The sequence below is a fragment of the Xenopus laevis genome, chromosome 8L (genome assembly GCF_017654675.1).
Source record: "Xenopus laevis strain J_2021 chromosome 8L, Xenopus_laevis_v10.1, whole genome shotgun sequence".
Classification (NCBI taxonomy): Eukaryota; Metazoa; Chordata; class Amphibia; order Anura; family Pipidae; genus Xenopus; species Xenopus laevis.
The window spans coordinates 7087605-7105805 of NC_054385.1; the positions used below are offsets into that span (position 1 = coordinate 7087605).

General features: G+C 37.4%; 1 protein-coding gene across 4 annotated transcripts; it reads left to right on the forward strand.

Annotated features, from left to right (window-relative positions):
* Positions 1-336: 336 nt before the first annotated feature.
* On the forward strand, positions 337-15315 carry abo.4.L (ABO blood group (transferase A, alpha 1-3-N-acetylgalactosaminyltransferase; transferase B, alpha 1-3-galactosyltransferase) gene 4 L homeolog). Of its 4 annotated transcripts, none has more exons than XR_005963220.1 (8): positions 337-591; positions 4656-4731; positions 7166-7219; positions 9254-9310; positions 11207-11242; positions 11774-11908; positions 13573-15213; positions 15273-15315. XR_005963220.1 is itself a non-coding variant. In XM_041572392.1 (7 exons), coding segments are annotated over exons 1-7 (1050 nt in total). In that variant the 5' UTR covers positions 337-590; the 3' UTR covers positions 14264-15315. The 4 variants fall into 4 exon arrangements, 2 of the variants coding, with proteins under 2 accessions (XP_041428326.1, XP_041428327.1); XR_005963221.1 differs by having other exon boundaries at positions 13573-14698; XM_041572392.1 differs by having other exon boundaries at positions 13573-15315.
* The last annotated feature ends 2886 nt before the right edge of the window (positions 15316-18201 follow it).

Consider the following 18201-nt stretch of genomic DNA (forward strand, 5'->3'; position numbering starts at 1 on the left):
ATTTTTCATATTTGTATTTGTTGTCGAAAACCACAAAATCTTCAGATTATTGCACGAAACACAGCGCAGATCAGGATATCTTCCATTGACTTTTTTATGAACTCGCCAGGTCTGAGTTGGAGTACTTTTTTATCAGGACTTTTAACATTGTCTGGGTTTAATAAATCACGAAAAATCCGAGCTTTTTTTTCCATGAAAAAATTGTGTTTTTCCTTTAAAAGGCCAATGAGAAAAAAATTGGATATTAATAAATAACCCCTTTATGTCTCTGTCTCTAAATGTTTCTACAAATATGAACAGCAGGCGGCCACACCTTATCTAACCCTAACCCAGCCTTTCAGTACAGTCCTCTGCATCTACACATAACTGAATCCCTTCTTTCAGCGAGCTCAAGTCAAACTCAGCCAACCCCTTAAGGCTTCAGCTTTAAAATATTTTCTATTTGTATCTGTTCCTGCTCAACTAGGTCAGGGGGATATTTTTGCTGCACCCATGAGTGGGAGAATTAAGTGAAATCGCCCTTGTCTGAGCCAAATAGGAGAATATACATCTACAGGCTGATACAAGCCAACAGCTCAGCAGCTACCGTAAGTAAGTAACATGAGACTTTTTTGTTTTTTATTCTTTTATATATATAGATATAAATATATATATAAATATATATATATATATATATATATATATATATTGATATTGATATATAATTTTTTATTTTTATTTTTTACAAGCAAAGGAAATCTAGTTATCAAAAAAGGTCCCACTGTGTCCCCATTCATTTACAAAGGTGTAAAAGTAAATGATTTTCTTTTTCTCTGTAATAATAAAATAGTAGCCTGTACTTGATCCCTACTAAAATATAATTAATCCTTATTGGAGGCAAAACCAGCCAATTGGGTTTATTTAATGTTTATATGTTATCCGGAAAGCATTCCTGGATTAATAAGAACGCTGAAGGCTCACTCCGCTTTTGGAAATTTTAAAATTGAAATAGAAATGATTTTTATTTGGGTCCAGTACAGGAAGGGCACATTATTTAGGATGACAGTTCGGAGTCAATTACGGGTTTTTTTTGTTTGTGATAATGTCAGATTCAGAGAGGTAACAGTAAAAGTGGTGAAAATGCTGTTAGTCCAAGTTTTTAACGTTAAAAAAAAAAAAGGAAAGTTCAGTGTTAGGACTTGTTACCACTTGCTTAAAGGGTCTAAGTTAACTCTTAGCATGTTAAATAATTTCCTATTCTTAACTACTTTTCCATTGGTCTTCTTTTATATTAGTTACAGTTATATAATTATTTGCCTTCCTCTGCTGCTGCTTTCCAGCTTTAAAATGAGGGTTATTGACCCCAGCAACTTAAAAAACTATGCCCTGTAATGCTGCAATTTTATTGTTGCTGTTACATTTTATTGCTGATCTTTCTATTCATTTAAACCTCTCTGGTTGCTAGGGTACCAGAAACCCTAGCAACCAGATAGCCACAAACTGGAGAGCTGCTGAACAAAGCACTTAATACTGTCAAAAATAAAACGTGTAAAGCAACTGCAATTTGTCTCAGAATATCACCCTCCTCATCATACTAGAAGTTAATTAAAGCTACTCCTTTAAAGAATTTTGATTTGCTTTTTTGATGTGTGATAATAAAACAGTACATTTAAATTGATGGTAAAATAATCCACATTGATGGCAAAATATTCTAATGCTGTTTCTTTTTATGTATTTATCAAGGGTCGAATTTCGAGGGGTTAAAACCCTTGTTGAAATCCTTCGAATTCGAATATCGAATTTGAAGGATTAAGTGCTAAAATAAGCATTCAATCGATCAAAGGATTTTTATTCTATGCCAAAAACTTAGAAAATGCTTTTAGAAGGTCCCCATAGCCTTATAATGCAATTCAGAAGGTTTAACTTGGTGAAGAGACAGTACTTCGACTATCGAATGGTCGAATGGTCGAAGTCCAATTTGATGGTCGAAGTTGCCTATTCGATGGTAGAAGTACTCAAAAATTTATTAAAAATTCGATGCTTAGGAAATCTGCCCCTTAGTGTGCTAACTAACACTTGCACATTCTATTCAAATGCATGGGTTCCAAAAGGCCCACTGGCAGGGAGGGGTTAAATGTTTTATGCCTTCACTTATTTGGCTCCATATCACGGAAGTTCCATTATCTGGAAAACCCTAGATCCCAATCATTCAGGAATGATAGATCCATGGTTTACATGCTGCACGGTGCTTTACCTATTGCCCCAAGTTTTACTAAAAATCCCCAAATAACCCGTAAACCTGTTTCCCACAGTTCTTTTTTAATGCCTGGTGCCCCATAGATCCACCCTTGTGTATATTCCTGCACTTTGTTTTTAGCAACTATTCAAAAACAACATTGTACATGACTAAGCTATAGTCAACAACCGATCCGAAACTTGGCTTAGAGTTCTTGGTTGATTAGAATTAGAGGGTTAGATAAGCTTAAATTTTAACTCTTTTTACACACTGCACACAATTTATTTGGAAGCCAGTCTGGAAGATGAACGGGGGAGGCCATCGTTCACCCTGAAAATATCCTTTCCTATTGTGAATATGTTAAAGGTGATGTCAACCTAAAAATAACATTTTTGTCTAATGATAGAAAATGTAATTCTAAATAATTTCCCAATATACAATGATTACACATTTCTGCTGATTTTCTACTTGTGTATAAATATAATTGCAATTGAAAGTAGTGTTTTTTCTGCCATTTCTGGCCCCTGTTAACTTTTGAAGCATTGTAACAGATGCCAGATGATGAACAGAGCTGTCTTTGCAACCAGTGGCGTAACTAGAAATCACTGGGCCCCACAGCAAATTATTTTTCATGCCCCCAAAATGTTTAGAGGTTGACTTGTTTCTCCAATATTTATTGAAATTGTATATGAATTAGGGCCTCATGGGGCCCCTATACCTCCTGGGCCCCCCTGCAGCCGCAGGGTCTGCTTCCTCTATAGTTACGCCCCTGTTTGCAACATTGTTTCAATAGTCAAAGCTAGGAGTAGAGAAATGGCCAGACAGACACTGCTATCAATAGCATTTATATTTGCACACAACTATAAAACTCTATTGAATGTGTAATCAATACATATAGGGAAGTTGCTTAGAATGACTTTTTTTCATTGGCCAAAATATTATTTTGGAGTTTACATCCCCTTTAATTGTTACAATTGTTGCAACATACTTTTTGCTGCTACAGCTGCTATGGTCACCAGCAGGTTTAAGGATTAATTACTATAGAGATAATCCTAATAATCTGTAAAATCTTGTGTTGTTCTTATTTCCCTTGGCCTGCCAGGAATCCTTTCCCAGAATTCTATGGGGCAAATTCATTAAAGGGCGAATTTTCTCTGTGCCGTTAACACTACACTAATTCACTATAATGGGAAGTTGCGTCTCAGCAGCCAAGCACTGGTGAATTTTTTAGGCGAGCATTTCACAGCGAATTTTTGCTAGCGTTCATTTCTGCCTAGCAAAACTTTGCTAGCACTCACACACTTTTGTTAATTTTAATAGATTGGATAATTTAGGGCAGGACTCGATGATGCGTTTTGACCCGACACGTCGCAGCGCTTAAATTTTATCCGACAGTCTAATCAATTTAGTTGTAACATGCGATTTTTCCTTCACTTCCGTTTTCAGTAAACCATCTGACACGTCGCATGTGTTTATTCGCATTGCAACGTGTCGGGTCAAAACGCATCATCGAGTCCTGCCCTTAAAGTCGCATGGATGTCTTTATTAGTAATGTTAGTGCAAATGCTTGATGTGGCATCTTTTGCAAACACATGTCCAACGAGCCATAATATAGACAGAATATATTCTCTAATGCCCTAGACATGAACCCACAAATGTGGCATGCCCCTCAAATTAGTTTAAAAAAATTGTTCATAAAATAGTTAGGACTTTTGAAGGCAATAACACTTTAAAAAAAGAAAAGTCGCCAGAGTTTTCTACTATTTTAATGCATTTCCTGCATACAGGATATGATGTCACTGACATAAGACTGAGGAAGATGTAGCTTCATTTTATCCATTTGCCTGGTCTGAGGCGGTGAAAGAGGTAACGTTCAGTAAAAATTGCAAGACCGGTTGCAAGAGCGTGTGATTGAACGCTAGCGACTGTCTCGTTAATTGCCCTCTACGACTGTTAGGGAATTGCCGATGTCCCTGCGGATGGAATTCCTGTAGAATTGTTGCTAGCGTCAGCAGCTTCCCACTTTAGTGAATCTGCCCCTATGTATTCTGTTTTGCTATTTTATAAGTGGTCGATATTTAAAGGGTAACTGCCGTTGCCACCAGACTTCAATTCATTGGTGGATTATAATAAAGGCTAAGCCTCCCCAACCAACAGGCTAGAATGTCACTTCCCTGCACTGAAAGGGGGCATCCCATGGCACAAGGCACATACCTAGATTAGTTACTTCACATTTCCCTGAAGGTGAGCACCTCCATTATATTCTCACTCAGCATGGTTTACCATGGAGCCTTTCCAGGCCAATTTAATTTTATAAAATGACCATGAAATGACCATATTTTTAATGGGATTTGCCATTGGTGGCCTCATTAAGAGAACAACAAATATTAAAGATTAATGTCTAATTACTTTTAATTTTTTTTTTGCTTCTCTCTTACAGTGGAGAGGTTACGACCAAGCAGATGCTTTTTTGTAGTTTTCTGTTGTATCCTGGTTTTCTTCTGTTCACTGAGTTGGTAAGTTTGAAGGGGAGGCATATACAGCCACTGTTAGCACGATTCTCTGCCACCTTCAATACACTGTCATGTGTGTTCTTGAGGCAGAGGTAGTGAGAGTTTTCCAACACAAAGTCCACTCTTAGTGAGGTTGTTCAGTCAAGATCCACCACTCCCAAGTACACAAGATGCTGCTACAGTGCTGGGGAAAATGCTGCTTAATTTCATTTATTCAGGAACTGATCTGTTTGAGCTGCTTGTGATACAAGTCTGTTGCAGTCAGTAGTTAATTATCAGTACAGTCTACAATATAGGACACAAGATTGTCCATGGTCACTTCCAAAACCAAGGGTCTTGCTCCTGTGACAACTTCTATTGTTCTGTGGTGGTTTCCAATAGATGTTGGAACATTGTTTGCTTCAATTTAGCCTTAATAACATTATTAAGGTTGAGCACTGTTGGCCAACATTCATCCCACAGGCGTTCCGTTGATTTGAGGTCAGGGCTCTGTGCAGGCCATTTAAGTTACTCCCCTAAAAATCTCAGCAAATCCATTCTGCGTGGACCTTCTGGGTCCTGGGGGTATGATGGAGTTTAAACAGGAGAACACCCCAATTTTATTTACCCCATGTGATCCATAAAGGCCTACGTAGTGCATAATTATTTAATATAAGGCGGTTGTAAGGTACAAAGGTCCTTCTCTTTATGAAAAACTTACAGATCTTTTGACTTATTGGCCCTTGTAAAAAAACAAGATACAATCAGGCATGCTACCAGTAGGTCTAGTTAGTCTTGTTCTATGTTCTATGTGGATTAGTATATTTTGCAACTGACAAACAGGATTAGTAGAGTACAAAATGTCATAAAACACAAGACATGGTTATGGTATGACAATGAAAGGAATGTTATTGTTTATATATGTTAGGGAGTGGCACCCTAAAAGCAAAAACCTGGTGATTTATTAATGAAATTACTAAAATGACTTAAAATGAATGTGGACTAGATATAAATGTGGGACAAGAGTGAGATTTCATATAAACATGAATGTGATAAAAGTCAGAGGCTAGCTAATGAAACCACCCCACTCCTGTCAGTTTCTCTGCTGCCACCCTTCACTCATAGAGGAATAATGGACTGTGTGTCGTAGGATGGATCCACGGATGGATAATTTGTTTGGAGAACAACCTTTCTTTGCAGGGAATGTGACCATTTGCATCACAGTAAATGTTGAGCGTACCTGTCATATTATTGATGGAATTTGTAGCTGACTGATGCTTGTTTGAAGACTTAAAAACTTAAAACCCCTGACATTGGTGGTATAGTTTTTAGCATTTTGCCCTTTAAAGTCTAGGTTTATTGAAGGTAGCTGTTCGTATATAGAGGTGGGCCTTTTTTTCTACAGCTACTCGAGCTTCATGCAGAGTAATCCCATTTTGTGAAATCAAGAGACTGTGGGGCTCATTTATTAACTTTGCGCAAGGATGATTAGTTCACAAAGTGAATATATTTGCCCTGTACATGGTTATATTTATAAAGCTAATTTAGTGTGGTGCAAACAGAGTTTTTTCACAATGCGAATGTCTATAAGAGCTTTTTAAATATGTCAAAAATCGCAAATTACGAATATTTATGCACACACTCTGCGGCTGAATTACGCCACAACTTTGGTGCACATCACACACAACAACCTCGCACATTGGGTGCGCTCACGCAAACGCCGTCTCATTTGCGAAAGTTTATTCACAATGGGAATTCGCAAAAACTGGAAAGACGGGCAGAACAGTGCAATATATTAGTGTGCAGAAAATGCATGGGCAATTCAACCGTTTTTGAAAAAATATGCGCTGTGCGAACTTTATAAATGACCCCCTGTGTGTTTTATACTGATCCACTACCGTAGTTCTGTTCTGCATTTGACTGTTTTGTTTTTTGGTCATCCCGCTTATTTAGTGACAAAAGCTAGGTACGTTTAGTGGAAGGACTGCATGTCATTGGGGTGGGTGAGAAATGTTTTTAAGCTTTACACTGTAGGAATTGTATTTTAGTTTGTCTATAAGTCTCCCACCTCTGTAGATGGTCTCTGTGAGACAAGAACCCCCTTCCTTGGTTAAGACAACTAAAACAATTAAACCATACAATGTAACCTGCCAGCATTTCAGGTTTTTTAGGTACTGGTTTCAACCTGAGCCCGACTTTACTCTGACCAAGTAACAAAACAATGTGTTCTATCAAATTATTAGACATGTGTGTGGACAATGTGGCCACAAATTGACAGATTCTTCATGTGTCTACTTCAAGACAAGCTTAGACTCCAATTTTTATTTTTTTAATTATGATTTAGTGATCTAAGCATTTTTTTTGTAAGCCCAAAAAGTTGTATTACAAAAATTCTCAGTATCCGTGCTGTAGGGTCACAGATCAGACCTAATGATCCTGTATTTCATTTCTGTAACAGGTACAATATGAAGGAGAGTAGATGGCACCTCCGTGCCATGTTTTCCTGTGATCAGTGAGTACTAAAGTACTGATTTGAATCCATGTTTTTCACCTTTGCTTTATAATCTTTCATAATCACACCCAACCTCCTTTATCTAGCAAATAAACCATTGCTGTGGATTAAGAACTAATACATACAGGGTCCTTTGTGTTATAAATATAAACTCTCAATTAAGCAAAATTAATCAAATCTTGTAAAATTCTCAAATTAGTTTTTTTAATATTTCGACAAGTGTTCATTTTGAAATATTTCCAACTTCTGTTTCCTTCATTTACATAGAACATCTGCGTTGATGAAAAAATTATGCTGTTATGTTCCCTTGTTTTCCATCTCAATGAAATGTCGATAAAAATTGCTCTCAAATTGCTCAGATTTTGAGTGCCACACCAATGTCTGGTCGATAATTAGCCAAATATGTGTTGGGCAGGTTTAAAAATCTCATTGGAAGAAGATGACATTGGCTTGTTGATGCAACCCTCTGCCTACATGCCCCTATTATAGTCTAAGGGGGTTATTTATCAAGCTCTGTATATCCGAACCTCTAATAATTCGTAGTTTTCAGAGCAAAAAAAAAAAATATACATTTTTTCAGATTATTTAAAGTCTGATGGGCTAAAAACTCAGAATCTGAAACCCCGGCATCTAAAAGCTCTTGAGGTCCTGTATAAGTGAATGGGGAAGGTTCCAGTGTCTGCGCTGATGTCCGTACCGACATCCGATGATTTGGGGGTCTCAGCGCAAAAAACTCCGGAAAAATCTTAGTTTTTGGGGAAAAAATCTGAAGTTTTCGAGGAAAGCTCCGAAGTTTGCCCGACCCTATTTTTTCAGGCTTTTTTCTACATAAATAAGGTCCATTCAGGAATTCTGAGTTGCTCGAAGTTTGATATTAGAAATACTGAGATGAATTCAGACCTTGATAATTAACCCCCTAAAACTATGTTCCCCAACCATCCAAGTGGTTGCTCACCAACCACTTTGATATTGGTCTCAGTTGCCTCAAAGCAGGTGTTTACTTTTGAATTACAGCTTAGAGGCAACTTTTGATTGCATGAAAACCAGTTGTACTGCCAAACAGACCCTCCTGTAGGCTGCCAGTCCACATTGAGGCTACCAAATTGCCAAAGCCATGTATTTACTGTATCCAGTATTGTAATATTTGTAGCCTTTATTCTTGCCTTCTCAAACATATTCTCTATTTCAATAATCTATGTTTCCATTCTACCCCAAATCGTCTTGCTCAACAACATGCTCAGCAACTCCCTGATTCTGTTCTGTTCCTCTGTGTTTGCTCTTATCTTCAGCATACCCGTTCAATGTCATTAAGAGTAAATGTCACGACCTGTGGATATCTTATTTCTTTATGTGCACAAGGCACTGCCAAATCCACAAATTGCATTAGAAAACAATGTGGCTTTTTCTTCTTCCTGCCAGAATGATTCTTTAAGTAACTGTACAGGAAAAACAACCCTGTTCATTATGAATATATTTTGCAAATAATAGGTACACTTCGATTTGTACCCTCAGCGCGATTCACTTTTAAAGCACCCAATCGTACTGGTTGAAACATCAAGTTCTATAATCCAATTTAAAAACAATTTGTGTTAAAGCTAGTCATTTAATTGGCTGAAGCTGCTGCTTTGAAAGAGAAATTCATTACAGGACCTCACAAGTTTTGTTGGACTGTATATAACATGTAAAAATGGTAGACAAAATGAGGCCTATCCTATTTTTTGTGGAATAAAAATATATACTAAATATGGCTCAGAACCGGTCACTGGCCTCTGGGAATTTTAGTTCAAGAACAATTGCTCAAACCTGCCTTTTTAAAACAATTCACTTTTTACAGGGCTGTCCAATTGGAGGCCAACAGCCTCTGATTAATTTTGGTGGCCACCAGTCAGAACACATAGACATAGACAACTGCATGACCCCATAATTATCCTATAATGCTCTGAATGTGTTAGCTATTGAATAATTGACCAGTGCATTCACAAGTGACGGTGTTCCTGCCATTCTACAGCTGAATTACTTGTTTTCTTTTCACAGACATCCAGTTGAGAGCACAATTTCCTCCTTGATTGAGAACAATGTCAGACTGGATAGGTAATGTATAAATAATAATAATATATGTTATAAAGGCTCCAGCCTCATGTATTATAAGGGATAATGTACCCCCTACTATAAATGATAAGGATATTACAAGTCACTGAGGGGTTCTGTGACCATATAAAGACTCAAGGCTGCAGGCTGAGTTATACAGGGAACTCTGAGTATCACTCATGTATTATAAGGGATAATGTACCCCCAACTATAAATGATAAGGATATTAGAAGTCACTGAGGGGTTGTTCTGTGACCATATAAAGGCACAAGGCTGCAGGCTGAGTTATACAGGGAACTCTGAGTATCACTCATGTATTATAAGGGATAATGTACCCCCTACTGTAAATGATAAGGATATTAGAAGTCACTGAGGGGTTGTTCTGTGACCATATAAAGACACAAGGCTGCAGGCTGAGTTATACAGGGAACTCTGAGTATCACTCATGTATTATAAGGGATAATGTACCCCCTACTGTAAATGATAAGGATATTAGAAGTCACTGAGGGGTTCTGTGACCATATAAAGACTCAAGGCTGCAGGCTGAGTTATACAGGGAACTCTGAGTATCACTCACGTATTATAAGGGATAATGTACCCCCAACTATAAATGATAAGGATATAAGAAGTCACTGAGGGGTTGTTCTGTGACCATATAAAGGCACACGGCTGCAGGCTGAGTTCTACAGGGAACTCTGAGTATCACTCATGTATTATAAGGGATAATGTACCCCCTACTGTAAATGATAAGGATATTAGAAGTCACTGAGAGGTTGTTCTGTGACCATATAAAGGCACAAGGCTGCAGGCTGAGTTCTACAGGGAACTCTGAGTATCACTCATGTATTATAAGGGATAATGTACCCCCTACTGTAAATGATAAGGATATTAGAAGTCACTGAGGGGTTGTTCTGTGACCATATAAAGGCACAAGGCTGCAGGCTGAGTTATACAGGGAACTCTGAGTATCACTCACGTATTATAAGGGATAATGTACCCCCAACTATAAATGATAAGGATATTAGAAGTCACTGAGGGGTTGTTCTGTGACCATATAAAGGCACACGGCTGCAGGCTGAGTTCTACAGGGAACTCTGAGTATCACTCATGTATTATAAGGGATAATGTACCCCCTACTGTAAATGATAAGGATATTAGAAGTCACTGAGAGGTTGTTCTGTGACCATATAAAGGCACAAGGCTGCAGGCTGAGTTCTACAGGGAACTCTGAGTATCACTCATGTATTATAAGGGATAATGTACCCCCTACTGTAAATGATAAGGATATTAGAAGTCACTGAGAGGTTGTTCTGTGACCATATAAAGGCACAAGGCTGCAGGCTGAGTTATACAGGGAACTCTGAGTATTACTCATGTATTATAAGGAATAATGTACCCCCTACTGTAAATGATATTAGAAGTCACTGAGGGGTTCTGTGACCATATAAAGGCACAAGGCTGCAGGCTGAGTTCTACAGGGAACTCTGAGTATCACTCATGTATTATAAGGGATAATGTACCCCCTACTGTAAATGATAAGGATATTAGAAGTCACTGAGAGGTTGTTCTGTGACCATATAAAGGCACAAGGCTGCAGGCTGAGTTCTACAGGGAACTCTGAGTATTACTCATGTATTATAAGGGATAATGTAACCCCTACTGTAAATGATAAGGATATTAGAAGTCACTGAGGGGTTGTTATGTGACCATATAAAGGCACAAGGCTGCAGGCTGAGTTATACAGGGAACTCTGAGTATTACTCATGTATTATAAGGAATAATGTACCCCCTACTGTAAATGATATTAGAAGTCACTGAGGGGTTCTGTGACCATATCAAGGCACAAGGCTGAGAACTAATATCCTGGTACTTTGTAACTAAATCTCTCTTTGTTTGCAGAATACTGTACCCAAAGCCAGAGACCCTTAAACCTCCGTAAGTAGTTCTTGTGGTAGCTATTTGTGGAAGAGGATTAGGAGGCACTGCTGGGTTCTGCAGTTTGATTCATTCCCAATTTTTAAAAATGTACTCATCAACTTCAACCTTAAGCTCAAATTATTCTTGGTGAAGGTGGGGGTTCAAGATACCATCTAAAACTGCCTCTAGTTTGCTTCAGGCAGGAATAAAATGATTTTTTCTTGAACTCATAAGAGCAATCTGACCAATCCCTAGATCTAAATTGAACTCTGAATAGCTGTACCAATAGCCATGTCCTTTCTCAGTTGAAGTACCCCACTCTTTCTTGGAGCTATTTTATCTGCCTGTTCACTAACAGCAAAAGACCTCACAACATTATGAAACCTTGTTTCTTCTGATCTCAAGTCAGCAAGAGGTCCTCTACCTGCTACTGACCTTTTCCAATTGCCATCAATAGCAAGTGTCATAGGATGCCCTACGTAGGTACTGCCAGGTCATCTTAAAACTTTGCTGTCTAGAACTATATATATATTTTTTTTGTAAATTCAGGAGGACCGATGTACTGACTATAGCTCCATGGCTGGCGCCCATTATCTGGAACGGCATATTCAACTCTGACATACTAAATGCCCAGTTTCACAAAAGAGGTGTACGCATTGGTCTTACAACATTTGCCATTAAAAAGTAAGTCATAAAGATCCGTTGGAGCCTATTCAGTTCTATTGCAACATCTCAATTCCCAACATTGTTATGTTAAAAAAACAGGCCAGTGTATTATTTCTTAGTTCTCAGCTGTCTCTTTCCAACCCAGGGGCAATTTGACTATATGAATAAGTCTAAACCACACCTGATCTCCTTTATCCCAGTGTTTGTGAAACTGAAGGCTGCTAGAAGGGAGTATTATTGGAGAGATGCCATTGTTATAGACAAGTCAGAATGTGAAATAGAATGAATAACGATGTTTGCGAGGGCAAGTCCAGAAAGAGGATTATAAATATGCATCATCTTTTTTAATGTCTCTATTAATATTAGAATGGGTTAGTGAATATATAAGTATATATAAGTACAGATGCTTGGGAGCTATGAAAAGCAGCAAAAATGTGAATGTTTGAGAGTTGTTTTGGTAACTCACTTGGTTTGGGGCTATAGTTTATTAGCAGGCGTTTATTTATTGAACAAAGGAACAGTTCTCCTGAAAATGTGCAATGTAAAGATTTTCGGTTACATATTAAATGTCATTATGCTTTTAAAGGGTCAGTGTACAACTAGAAACAGCTTTGCTAAATGTGAGCTTTGTAAATAAGCCTAGTCTTTTCATTGACAAAAATCTATTTTTATCGAGTGTGTGTAATAAAAGGTGCACAATTTGCTACAGGTCTAATCACTCATAGCAACCAATCAGCAGGAAGAATTTACTGGTCATATATTTCAAAGCAAATATCTGATTGGTAGCTATGGGTTACAGCACCTGAGCCTTTTCTTGCATATGGAGAAGAAAGCATTAAAGGTTTTAACTGAACTCACTCCCCTTGGGTCATTTGTTAAAAAAGGAGATATCGAACTTTGTATAAACAATCCCCAGCTGCAGCCTATCTATGGCTATGAGATAAGGAGAAGCTCCTTATACATAGCGCTAATCTGTGGACTGCTAATTTGCTTTATTAGCTTTTCCTATGTAAATAGTGACTCTTTCCCATTCACTGTAGCTAGCTCCACAGTTTAGGAACCTATAGAGATGTGGAACAGGGACTCGCTTGCAGACTATAGCTTATGTTTTAATTTTAAAGGCATAACACGTTTCTTCTTCACATGTTGTTGTCTTGGTCAGTAGTCCATTGGGGTTGTTTTCACTGGAAAAAAGAAGATTGCGAAGAGACAAGTACATTAGAGGGCATTAAAGATCGATAGCCGGGGTTCTTCTTTCCCATAAAAAGGATCAATGCACCTTTAAGGTAGAGGGAGGTAAAGGGTAACGGTAAAGCCCCTGAAGTCATCGCCCCAGATGCCCCAGGTTTACTCTGCAACCTCAATGGGTTACTTACCGTTTCCAGGGGTCTGCAAAGTGGAGTGGAAAGGAAAGGAAAAATTTTGCTAGCTAGTCGAGGGTGGGGGTAAGTTTCAAGACCTGCAGCTGAACCAAATGCCTAGGCAAGGTACCTGTAGACTGCCTGCCCGGTTGGTAAATCAGGTACTTTCTACCCAAAACCCAACTGCTTTCTGGGTATTCCGTGGGTACCCATGCCTATCTGACCCGCTGCAGGTCTCTACCAGCAACCTTCCAAATGATCCCTAAAATATACTATTTTGTATCCGTTCAATGTTCTCCCTACTTGTTCCTTTCTCTCCAGGTATGTAAGATTCATGAAAGATTTTCTTGAAACAGCCGAAAAGTTTTTCATGGTGGGGCACAAGGTCAACTATTACATCTTCACTGATCGAGCCCATGAAATTCCCAATATCACAATCGGTGAAGGGCGGCACATCCATATTATAAACGTTACCGGCTACCAGAGATGGCAGGATGTCACCATGAGACGCATGCAGATGATTCGCGATGAAACATATTCCCGTTTTATCAACGAAGTCGATTATTTAGTGTGCGTCGACGTGGACATGAGGTTCTATGGCAGCGTCGGAGTTGAAATCTTAGGTGATGTGTTTGGAACTTTGCATCCTGGTTTCTTTGGAGCCTCACGGCAGCAGTTTACCTATGACCGTAATCCAAAATCTGTTGCTTGCATTCCTGTAGATGAGGGCGATTTCTATTATGCGGGAGGTTATTTTGGGGGTAAAATTGAGGAAGTTTACAAACTGACTAATTTCTGCCATAGCGCCATGATGACAGATAAAGCCATTGGAATCGAGGCACTATGGCATGACGAAAGCTACCTCAACAAATACTTCCTTTATTATAAGCCGACCAAAATCCTTTCTCCGGAGTATGTGTGGAATAATTATTACGGCTCACCGGCTGCCGTACAGATAAAGAGGTTTGTCGGCGTTGATAAGAATTACGATGAAGTTAGATTTAGAAGATAACTACGGGACCCTCAAAACAGGAAGAAGGAAGTCAGACAATTCTTCCAATATTGCTACTTCCTATTTCTTATTTCCCCTGCCCTCATACCATGTTTTGTGTAACACGGTTAACACAGTTAACTTAAATATATAAATGTTCGCCAAATATCTCAGATCTGCAAGAGGTTAAATTCCTGACAGGAAGAATCACTTGGACTGTACCAAAATACTGACCAAAAGTGCAGAATATACCTTTGAATGTTTTACTGTTAATTATGTTCTAGTTAAGAAATAAATAGTTCTAACAGAGCAGCTAACTTCTGTGGGAAAGATCATAGCCACACTCTAAACAGAATCTTTACCAGACCATAATCCTTAATGGACTTTCCCTTACCCCCTGTCTATATCCTACCATTTGGTCTGGTCCCTCCTCAGTGCTTTAGTTCCACAGAAGAGGTAAGATGTCTGTTACTGCTCTAATCACCTCAAAAGTTTTATGGTTGATTTAAAGAGTTATTCTTTTGCTGAATCAACTTGTCTTACCTCCAGCTATAGCAGCCTTATGCTTTTATCAGGTTAGTAGTGTGTAGCATATTCCCAAAGTGATTAATGGAGACAGGCAGAGCACATGGGATCTAAAATGTCTGCCATGAGAAAACCTGTATGCTGTAATCCTCACAGTTATAAACTGCTTATTGTACTATGCTGAGGTTGTTATGTACTAATGTGCTATGTATATTAGCTATGTTGCTTTTCCTTACATTTTCCTGTAATATGTCAGTGGGGGTGTATTGAATTAACTGCCTGTTGTAATGTAGGTGGGCTGGTGGCCTGTGATGTACCTGAAATTGGCAGTGTTCTCCTTACTGTTTTACAGGTATGTTTATACTTTATGTTAAACTTCCTCTGTTATGTAAAATCCACTATACGATCACTGTTCTGCTCCTCAGTGCTTTAGTTCCACAGAAGAGGTGGGCTGGTGGCCTGTGATGTACCTGAAATTGGCAGTGTTCTCCTTACTGTTTTACAGGTCCCCAGCAGACAGTGCCAATCAATAAAGCATTGTAAAGTTATGATATCTCTGCCTGTGTTCGAGTCCTTATACCTGTTGCAGTAACAACCCCTACACTGGTGGAGTGTGTGGAACAGAGGGCCACGTGGGTCGGTGTGACAGAAAGAGAGGGTTACATTTGCACAAGCAAAAAGTTCTGCCATGGTAAATGGTGTAATTTGATTCCATTCATTACTGTTTCATGTATCATAATTCATCATGATGATGCCCCAGATCTGCTTCCTTTTATTTTCACAAATGTGGACAAATTTATTTTCATATAAATTCTACGGGCCAGATTCAGTTCAGTGAAAAAAGTGATCTCATTGTTTATCCCGGGAAAACTCTCCAAATTCAGTTCCAGTATCTTTCCCATAGACTTCAATAGAGTGAAATAAAAGTGAGAAACTTTTCAGAATTGAATTGCATCTCAAATTGAAATGAATCTCGTCCATGAGTTTTTTTTTGGTCTTTTTTTTTTGGTTGGGGAGGAGGGTATTTCTATAGAGGAAGCAGACTCCATTGGCTGGGCCCTTCCATAGCTGCGGGTTCTGCTTCTATAGTTACATACTGTGTAGGGCTCGTGTTTTTATCTGGCAGTGGAACCCTTTTTCAGTAAGCACACACCTGAAACTCAACCCAGCCCATCAATAAAATATTATCAGCTCCAAACAGTAACACAATAAAAACAATTATAACGGCCAGGTGAACTTCTGAGAAAAGGATTGCCAAACATTTGTTATATTTGGTTAATCAAATCATAGGTGTATTCCTGCATTCAACTATTTTTATAGAATTCTGTCCTTTGTTCTCATTGGCTGATGTGCGGTAATGTTGCTTGATGTTTCTTATGCGCAAAGAGAATCATTTCTCCTTTGTTTTATAGCTTTTGCAAACCCATGAAAGTATTTATCGTCCCGTACTCCAGAACAAGGGGAGTAAATTGTGTACTTTATAGTTTGCACCAGTGGATGTAAATAGACTTCATACTGGGAAGTCCTTACTTTTGACCTACGCACATGTCACTCTGTAAAATATTTTGTGTTGTGCGACTTTTTATCCAAATACCTTTATTACATTTTCCAGTCTGTCATCTGTCAGAGTGCTTTCATCTGTACTGTGACATTACCCCTAAAGCAATAGCATATCATTTCTGCAATCCACATAGACTCCTAGGATTAAATATGAAGACATGTGCACAAGTACAAAATGCTTTTGGTATTTGGGTGGGTATATTTCTTAGGATGTTTTTGTTTTTTCATTAATTTGCAATAACATTTTTATTCTATTTGGATTAAATCTTTTCCATCCAAAATTTTCTTAGTACTGTAGCTTTATATTTTTTTTTTTTGAGGGCTCAAATATTATATATAGATAGATAGATAGATAGATATATTTTTTTGGGGGGTGTTTGTTTTTTTCATTTTTTCATTGCAAACCTGAATGCTATGAGATGATTTGGCATTATGATGTAGACGTTTTCTGAGGAAAAAACACATAAAGAAGAATATATATATATATATATCAGTATTTAGAAAATACAAAGAATAAAATAGGAAAATACTAAGGGGCCCATTTAATAAACCTCGATTTTTTTCTCATCGTGGTTTTTAGGGGGAGAACTCGAATTTTTCACGGAAAAATAAAAACTTGAATTCTTGGAGATTTATCATACTTCAAAGCTGCTAGAAATACAGAACCGAAAATTATATATTAATTTTATAAAAAGTTGGGATTTTTGTCTGATAATATGAAAAAGTAGACAAATAATTGATATATAAGGTAAATTTGCGGGAAGGGCGTTTGCCTGATTTTTATTCCATTAAAAAAAATTGATTAATTCGAATTTTAGTAAATCAGCTTATAATATCACACAAGAAAGCAGCAAAACATTGTATATTATTTTCACATTTTTTTAAATGTTTTATATATATATATATGTATATATTAAAAAATATATAATATAAATATAATATATATACAAACACACACACACATTTTTTTTTACACAAATATGTTTTACTTCTGAAAGCATTTAGTTGCTTTCTAGTGCTATGTTATGTATTTTCTTATTTTACCTTGCTTTTTTATCATCTGTAATTTATTTAAAGTATAAAATAAAGTTAAACAGGGGACGTCTATACACATAGAAAGTGTAAATACATACAAAGAACATAACTATTTGAATTCGGAACTAGACTGTACAGAAAGTAAAAAAACACGTGCAGTAGAGCGTTCAAAAACGTCCTTGTATAAATCTCTAAAACAGCACTGACAATGCAAACTGAAATATTTGTTATCTGTGTTTGTTTAAACATTTATCTGATGTATTTGTTATCAAATCCATTTGTATTTTTTTAATCAACACTATGCTCAGAAAACCGTTTAAAAAAACAAAAGATTGGCAGCCGTCATCTATTTAAAAATATTGAGTTTTTTTTTTCAGCTGGAGTATTTTCAGATTCAAGCTATTTCTAGCTTCGGGGCATAATAAATCTTGAAAAACTCTAGTTTTTTTGCAAAAGCTTGAAAAATCCTAGTTTTTTTTTAACCCGATTTTTTGACCCCTGAAAAATTTAATTTTTTTTGGGGAAAACACAACTCGACTGTGGATAAATAACCCCCATAATGTGTTGTCTATTATATGCTTTCTTTCAAAACTTTTTTTATTATCCATCAATATTGACAAGCCATTTCAATTTTTTTTTATTTTTATAAAATAAATGTGTTCCCCTACACAGAGGAGAACTATTACATAGCATAAAAACATATTACATAAAGCTACATTGTCACATTGAGATGTAAATAAACATAATGAAATATGCATATCAACAAACAAATAAACTCGTTTAACAACATGAAATGTCATTTATTCCTTTGTATTCGTCTCCGTGTATATTTTGTCATG